This window comes from Eucalyptus grandis, chromosome 9, assembly GCF_016545825.1.
Source record: "Eucalyptus grandis isolate ANBG69807.140 chromosome 9, ASM1654582v1, whole genome shotgun sequence".
Lineage (NCBI taxonomy): Eukaryota > Viridiplantae > Streptophyta > Magnoliopsida > Myrtales > Myrtaceae > Eucalyptus > Eucalyptus grandis.
Window position 1 is genome coordinate 1,295,101 of NC_052620.1, and position 8,917 is coordinate 1,304,017.

The 8,917-nt window shown below is 41.1% G+C and overlaps 1 protein-coding gene across 1 annotated transcript; it reads right to left on the reverse strand.

Annotated features, from left to right (window-relative positions):
- Positions 1–6,214: 6,214 nt before the first annotated feature.
- Positions 6,215–7,831, reverse strand: LOC104418027 (NAC domain-containing protein 2). Its single transcript, XM_010029239.3, has 3 exons — positions 7,615–7,831; positions 7,089–7,360; positions 6,215–6,975 (listed from the first exon to the last, which is right to left on the reverse strand). Exons 1-3 carry the CDS (start codon positions 7,775–7,777, stop codon positions 6,565–6,567), a joined length of 846 nt encoding a protein of 281 aa, XP_010027541.2. The 5' UTR covers positions 7,778–7,831; the 3' UTR covers positions 6,215–6,564.
- Positions 7,832–8,917: the final 1,086 nt, after the last annotated feature.

An 8,917-nucleotide genomic window follows, 5' to 3' on the forward strand; every position in this document is an offset into this window, starting at 1 on the left:
CTGCTGGAACGCCGAGAGAGAAAGTAATGGTGTTGTACGGAAGATATGCACAGACTGGCGGGTCGAGGACAATACAATAGCAGGAAAAGATTAACAACAGCATCAGATCATGCTCAGAAAGCTCGTTGCAGTCTCCCAAGTTTGCAGTTTGAGAAACTTAATATGCTTTTATCAGTAGGACATGCACGAAGGTCGGAGGCAAAGATCGAAATATGCATTTACAGACATAAGAGCGAGTCCCGTGATTGTTTTTGAATCAGTTGGTCCATAGGTATGGTAAATTATAACCTAGCAGTCAAATAAATAAATACATATATATATATATATGGTAAATCCATTTTGTAAACCGACTTTTTCTATCTTTGGGATTTTGAAATAATCATATTTATGAGCAATTTCTTGACATATGGGCACGAAAAGTTCCACAGAAAGCCGAAATAAGAGAGGCAAAAATTATGGATCTTGGTCAGGACATATCCAATTTTCCAGCTTTCGGCCTATAATTGTAGTAGTTTTCTTCACTTTTTGGCGAGCAAATGTTAACTGGTTTCTTCACTTTTTGGCGAGTACCCGTGCAGTAGTACTTTTGAACAAGTTTTTCTAAACATCGATGACAAACATATCCTTAACCTCTCGATAACTGTCGAATCAAATAATGTGTGTTAAGATATTTAGAAACAATATTTAGAAACAGATACTTACGACCCTAATGCCGGTCTCTTGATAAATCATAGAATTGCTCTGAGGATTTGTAGCAATTAAAATCGAAGTAATTTTTCTTGGAGAAACCGTTGCCTCGAGATTTGATATGATTGGAAGCTGATTGATATCATATAATTGATACAATATTCCTTGATTGATACTATATATTTAGGAATCATTTCTTCACTTTTTTATACAATTGTTCCATAAATTATTTTAGACTCCATATATTATAAATAGCTTGTATACTTGTATATATAATTATATTCCTCCATTTAGCTTTCCATCAATTCAATTCCTTTCATGGTATCGGAGCTTCTGCAATAAGCTTATGCACATCAAATTTTACCCTATAAAGCAAAAATAGCCAAAAATCAAAATTTGAATTCTGGTTCATCCAACAACTCCTCCAATGACCCTCCTTCAGATCCCAGTATCACAAAAGAAAATCAGCCAGAGGAGACACGCGATAGACAACCAGATCCAAATAAATCCCAAACAGAGCAGTTATTCTGAGGATCTGCTTATTCGAGACAATTTTTTTTAGAGCCATATGTTCAATGGGTCCTAAAGACTCCTAATTCAACTTCAGCCCATTCAAAGCCAACTGGGCTAGATGGGGTCCGTTGAAAATAGTGGGTCAGGAGGAGGTCCGAATTCTATTCTTGAGCCCAGCTCAGTTCTTGGGTCGGGTTGGCAATTTTCAAACCAAATTGGTTCGGGTTTGTTGAGTTTTGGGGGCAAACTCGGCTCTGATTTTCAACCCCAACTTCCTTCCGCTTGCTGGAATCATCGACAACCGCCCGGAACCAAGTGACGCCCTCTACACTGCTGCCGGCAACTGTCCGAAGCTATGCCTAATCACCCTACAACTCTCAGGACTAGAGAATTACTTCGTTTAGTCTCCAGAGCTCTAGTGTGCCCTAATAACGAAGGACAAGAATGATTTTATTGATAGCCCTGCCAATAACGAAGGACTTCTGTCAAGGATGATTTGGATAGTATTTGGGAGATGCACAGCAAGCTCGTTTAGTCTCCAGTGCCAATCCGAAGGACAAGAATGATTTTATTGATAGCATCGTGCCGGTGCCATCCGACGAGTGACTTGCACGACACTAGAGGTGTGGCCGCTGGACTTCCGTCAATTGAAGACGCGACAAAAAGTTTGGATAGTATTTGGGAGATGCACAGCAAGCTCGATAAGACTAAAATCTTTAGTTTGATCCACGTCCTATCGAAGCTAAAATAGGGCAATCTCTCCATTATAATTGTTTTGAACAAGTTATCGGCCCTCTGGAACGAGCTGGAAATGGCGGAGGAAAAGTGTGAGGGTCTTGAAGTTGCCTTAGCCCAATATTGGGCAATCAAAGAGCGAGAAAAGGCAACAAGATTTTTGCTTATCCTAAATGAGACGTACATGCTGTTTCGAAGCCAAATCCTTATTATGGATCCGGTTCGCCCCCTTGGACAAATTTATCAACTTGTAGTGCAAAAAAAATCACAGCACCTTGCCTCCATAGAGTACTTGAAGATTGGAGACCGTGTCATCTTAGCAATGAAAGTGGCATGGAGCTGCAACGGAGCAGTGGATTGAACGGCCATGGAGGCCTCTCTTGGTCGGGATCTGCAACGCTAGGGTTTGTTGGTGAAGAAGACAACCCATTCTTTTTTCAAATGGACGGATAGGATTTGATCAAGCCATCTCGATCGGACGACTTAGGACACACCAGAACTTCAAAATCTTGCCAATGGTCAAGATCTTGCCATGTCATCCGGATTAAATCGTCAAAATTCAAGCAAAAAAGGTAAATTTTGTGAATACTGCAAACACCCTTATCACATTAAGGAAAATTGTTGGAAATTGCACGGCAAGCCGATGTATAGTAAAAGAAAAGAAAAGAACAAAATAATTCTGTTGCAGTACATGCTAAGGTCAACCACCCTATTAATCAAGATCAATTCTAGCAAATCATGAGGGCACTAAATCGGTTGATAACTAATGACAAAATGGGCAGCTATGTAGGTACATCTTATTGCCTCACGAACTCTATTTCAGCTGAGGCGTGGATTATTGATTGGTGCTAGTAATCACATAGTTTGCAATGAACGATTCCCGTCGCATATCTGTAAATCTCCCCACAATACTTCAGTTCGTCTTCCCAATGGAAGTGACACTCATGTCACTAAAATTGGAAATGTTTGTCTCAATCCATCAATTACATTAAAAAATTTCCTCTTCATTCCCGATTTTGAATTCAATCTCGTTTCTATCTTCAAACTCTATAAACTCTATGAAGACAACTCTTGTTGAATCCTTTTTGATTCCCACGTTTGTTTCTTTCAAGTTCTTTCTACTTGAAAATTGACGGGCTAGGGCAAAAATCATGATGGACTTTATTTTTGGGCCACATTACCCAAAAACGTTGATTTTTCTTATTTTCCCTTAAATTAGGGCATGATGTGTAATATCAATATCAATATTATATTTCGTTTCATCGACGTTTGGGTCATAGTGCTTCTTTTCCTTATCCTAAGTATCCTGTTTGTCCACTAGCTAAACAATTGTGTCTTCCATTTCCTTAAAGTACATCACATGCTACTGAGGCTTTTGCTTTATTGCACATGGACATATGGGGACCATAACGTACTCCGTATCGTGATGGGGGACCATAACGTACTCCGTATCGTGATGGGTCTCTTTCTTTCTCACTATTGTGAATGATTACACATGTGCAACTTGGGTTTTGGATTGCATGGTCTTTCTCATGCAATCCAAAACCCAAGTCATTTTCCATCTAAAGGTTTTCATTACTCTGATAAAAAAATCAATTTCAAAAGTCCATTCAATGCGTTCGTACTAACAATGCCCTTGAGTTCTTCAATCATGAATGTTCCTCATTCTTTACGTCAAATGGCATTCTACATGAAAGTTCTTGTGTCTATACACTCAACAAAACATGATTGTCGAAAGGAAGCATCGTCATCTCTTAAAAGTTGCTCACCAAGCCTCAATCACAGAAATGTTCTAGGGAGACTGTGTGGTCATAGCAGCCTACTTAATCAACCTGAAACCGATCGGATCCTTAATGAACAGACACCTTTTGAGATGCTTTTTAACAAAAGACCCAACATTCAACATCTTCACGTTTTTAGATGTTTATGTTATTCATCTACTGTGGATTCTCGAGACAAATTGGGTCCCCATGTCCTGAAGTGCATATTTATGGGATACCCGTCTCTTCAAAAAGGATAATTGATTCTTGATCAATTGATTGGGCAATTTTTTGTTAGTAGGGATGTTGTCTTTCATGAGGATATTTTTCATTTCAAAGTGAAGCATCTCAGAGGAGCTCAAAAAAGAGATTACTAATCGTCGTCCATTCTTCAGTGAGGAAGACATGTCCCCTTCGCAACTAATCTTAGTTCCTCATGTGGCATCTCCTCAAATGGCACCTCCCGTGCTTGAAGAAGATCCCAGTTCATCACTAGGAATGAACGAAGAAATGCATAAGTTAGAGAATTCTACAGCTTGTCAGCCGAAAAATCATGTGGTTGTTTCCCAAACTTCGCCAACTAATTTCTCACTATAGACATCTAATAACGACCAATCCAATCTGAACCCCCTCCAAGCTCGGGATGTACGGCACGGCCTTCCACATGGACAAACGACTATGTTTGTTGTATCTCAAGCTCTTCGGGTACATACTATCCCATCTCTTCATATGTTAGCTTTGGTTACTTGTCACTAGAACATATATATTGCATTAGTAGAATATCTGAAGAACAAGAACCGTCTTCATATGCTAAAGCAGTTAAAAATTCCCGCTAGGCAACAAGTCATGGCGGATGAATTACAAACCTTGATGGAAAACAAAACATGGGATATAGTTCCTTTGCCACCTCACCAATGGCCAATTGGATGTAAATGGGTGTATACAATTAAATATAGTGCTGATGGGTCTATTGAATGTTACAAGGCAAGATTAGTAGCTAAAGGCTTCACACAGCGGGAGGACTTTGATTATCATGAGACATTTTCTTTAGTTGCAAATGAGGTTACTATTCGATCCTTCTTGCCTATTGCAGCTTTCCAAGATTGGCCCTTACATTAGATGGATGTTCATAACGCTTTTCTTCGTGGGGGTTTAGAAGAGGAGATATATATGGACCTTCCAACGGGAGGATACAAATAGTGAGAGAATAGAGCGTGTTGTATCCGCAAATCTCTATATAAGCTCAAACAGGCATCTCGTTAGTGATACGCTAAATTCACCAGTGCACTCACATGTGCAAGATTCAAACAATCAAGACACGATTATGCCCTATTTACATGGAACCGAGGTACATCATTGATTTATTTACTAATATATGTTGATTATATACTTATTATGGGGAATGATGAATCTGCCATCAAAGCATTCAAGAAATTCTTGCATTCCATTTTTTACATAAAGGATTTGGGACCTCCAAAATATTTTCTCAAGATAGAAATTGCCCGATGAGACAGAGGAATTTGCCTTATTTAACAAAAATTTATCTTAGAGATTATATTGGAAGTAGGATTATCAGGTTCCATACTAGCAGTCATCCTAATCGAGCAAAATATCAAATTGACGACATCCAATTATCACGGTTGAATGAGGACCTCTACTCAAAGATCCCTCTACATATCAAAGACTTGTTGGGGAACTTATTTATCTCACCATGACTGAACCTAATATATGCTACATGGTACAAATTCTTAGTCAATTAATGCATAATCCAAATCAGTCTGATATGAATGTAGCATTGAAAATGATGAAGTACTTAAAAGGATGCTCTGGTTTATGAATAGTTGTCTCGGAAGAATGACATGGAAGTAACAACATATTGCAACATAGATTATGCCACTTGCCCTATGAGTAGAAAGTCTATTACAAGCTTCTATATCGAACTGGGAGATCCACTACTCTCATGGAAAACGAAGAAACAATCAACCGTTGCACTGTCATTCGTTGAAGCAGAGTATCGATCAATGGTAAAGGCTAGCTATGAAGTTGTCTAGATAAGAGGATGGCTTTGGGATCTCGGAGTATGGATAAAGGAACCGACAATTCTATTTTGTAACAACCATGTAGCCGTCAAGCTCGCAATGAACCCAGTTTTTCATGAAAGAACGAAGCATATAGAAGTGGATTGTCATTTCATCAAGGACAAGATACTTGATAGAGTGATCAAGACAAAAGGAATAAGGACGACAGAGAAACCTACATATATTTTCACCAAATCTTTGTGTCATAGGCAACACACATATCTACTAAATAAGCTAGGTGTTTTTGATGTGTACAACTCACCAGCTTGAGGGGGAGCGTTGGAAATACCGTTTCCTCGAGATTTGATATGTTTGGGAGCTGATTGATATTATATACTCCTTGATTGATACTGTATATTAGAAAATCATTTCTTCACTTTTATGTACAATTGTTCCCTAAATTATTTAGACTCCATGTATTATAAATAGGCTTGTATACTTGTATATTCAACATGGGAAAGCAATATGCAGTCTCTATCATTCTATTCCTCCATTTAGTTTTCCATCCACCTAATTCCTTTCAATCTTCACTATATAAAATATTGAAATAATTTTGTTACAATCTTGCAGCAAACAATTTACCTAGAGACGTTCATGAGGTATGTCCAGGACACGATTAGAGGTATTGCAATTCTTAACACTAACTAAACTAACCAACACAGACCCGTCAAGATCGCCGCAACTTGTTTCCACTGGGTTAGTAAGATGCACATCAACACTTCTCTCTATCTGGCAAATCCCAGCAAAATCCTTGAACTAACTGTAGTCTGTAGCTCCACGTGATATTGTCTTCAAAAAGGCTGCAAGTAGATGGACATTTCCTGAAGAGCCAAGAACTGATCCAACTGAAGCTGTCCTTGCCTGAACGCCTCGTCCAAGAAGTTATCCATCGATCCGAACTGGAGGTTGAGGGCCTTCTCCCGATCGTCCTGCTTCGCCTCGCTCTGCACTTCCTTCTCACTCGCCAAGGCCGGGGACACCACGTGCTCCGAGCAGCTAGAATTGGTGTGCAGCCTCGGCACTGCCTCTGACGAGTCCACGTACATGTGATCCGTGCACGTTGGTGAATGCCTGTGTTGGGGAGGTAAGTTTGAGTTCAGTGCCGTTGGCATAACAATCTGCGGCTTGGTCTCCGTTCTGGGGAAATACTTCTCTATGGTGCCCTTCTTGTTGTATATCCGGCATAGAACCCAGTCATCAAGCTGCAATAATAGCAAGGATCGATTTTAATCATTGAGGTTCCTTTATGAACTCGTCCAATTTACATGTGCGGGGACACCAGAAACTGTGGGAAGAAGCTAAAGACAGTAATTACCCTCGACTTCCTCTTGCCGGCGGATCTATCGACATTGGCGAGGCGGTACTCGTGCATGATCCAATCAGTCTTCACTCCTTTCGAAGCTTTCGCGGCATAAAACACCAGAGCCTTTTTTATGCCGAGCGTCTTTGGGCGGCCGATCGGCTTATCAGCTCCGGTCGCCTTCCAAAAACCAGTTCCGGCTTCCCGGTTCGGCCGTGACCCGTTGGGGTACTTGCGATCCCTCGGAGAAAAGAAGTACCATTCTTTTTCGCCGTACAGAGCCATTTCTGCAATCCCAAGCCAAACTCCATCAGAAATCATGACCCTCAGCTAAGGACTAGAGACATACATTCCATATTACAGTAACAAATCCAAATAAAGATCAGATCTTTTCACAAGAAAATCACCACAAAAGTGGCAAAACTCGTCGACCCATTTCCCAGGATGGGATGATTCACCGAAACCAACACAAGCGGAAACAGAAACTGCTCAGGAACATAGCCTGGAGAAGCAGAGGAAGGGAGGGAGCGTCTCAAAATACCAGGAAGGTCCCAAGGGTCGAACTTGTAGAGATCGATCTCGGCAATGATGGGGGCGGAGATGGGCAGCGAAGAGCACTTGCGAATCAAGTAATCGCTTACCAGCTCTTCGTCCGTGGGGTGGAACCTGAACCCCGCTGGCAACTCCAACTGCGCCTTCTGCATCTTCTCTCTCTCTCTCTCTCTCTCTCTCTCTCTCTCTCTTCTTGACTCAGTTCGTCTTCCTCCGCGACTCTTTGGTCCTCGCCTTTCGCTCTCCAAGCTTTGCACTCCGACTTTGGAACGTGAACCGACTAGGGGTATATATACAGGCACGACCTCTGCCAAATGGGGTAATTTCTACCCGTAAGGGAGTCTGGACAGGTCCCATCTGAACCGAAGCGGAAACCACCTGAGGTCCACTCGGAGTGGATGGTGACGGCAGCCGGTTCGGCCGAGGCGTTGGGCCAATCGTGGGTCGACTCAGGTTGTGTCATGGCGTCCATCAGCTAATTTGTCCGGACTCGGGGAAGGCGTAGAGCGGAGTAACAGCGACGGTAATTAAAATAATCTCTTGCGGCTTCTTGATCGTCGCGACTCCGTGCCCTTTTGCTCCTTTTTTGAGTCCAATCCCTTCTTTCGGAAAGTTCTTCGTAGGACGAACGAAGGTCTCGTGCTCTCGTATTATATGTCATTTCCTTTAATCTTGTTACCATATACCCAATTGAAACGAAATAAAACCACATTCCATCGCATCGACATACTAAGATGGTTAAAGGGTCACATAAAAAACCTTAAAAAGGAGTATTTTTCAGCTTAGGATTTTCACGCTCAGTATTCATGGCTGTGAAGTAAATATGCATAATTTGTTCTTTTCTTTTATCTTTCTCTTGTCTTATTTTCATCGTGGTTTTCGATCAGTCATCTTATTTTCATGTGGTCTTAACAAATCGACTACACAAGCACATATCATAGTTTATTAAAGCATATATGGCTACATGAACTACCCCTTAGACCTAAGTAAGTCCTCAGAAAACTTCATCTCAGCTCTTATTTAGATCGTTGGGACATAAAATAACAAGAAGGTATTCCCCTCCCTAGAGAGGAAAAAGATATAGGGGAAATTGAGGGTGCTCGGTGCCGGTATACTAGCACGTCAAATTGAGGAACGCATCCGTTGAGCTCGTTGTCCATACAATACAAACAAACAAGCCGCAGAGGCCCTCATAGGAGTGAAAAATTCCTTTCTTGATGAGGTAACCTTTAACCAACATCAAGGATCAAGAAAGCCTTTGGTTAAAGGTTAAAGGTAACCCGCTAGATAGC

Coding starts and splice junctions, on each gene's coding strand:
- LOC104418027 (XM_010029239.3), bottom strand. CDS start 7,777: ATGCAGAAGGCGCAGTTGGAGTTGCCAGCGGGGTTCAGGTTCCACCCC. Junction 7,361..7,614: donor CGACCCTTGGGACCTTCCTG/GTATTTTGAGAC, acceptor TTGGGATTGCAG/AAATGGCTCTGTACGGCGAA. Junction 6,976..7,088: donor CCGGCAAGAGGAAGTCGAGG/GTAATTACTGTC, acceptor CTATTATTGCAG/CTTGATGACTGGGTTCTATG.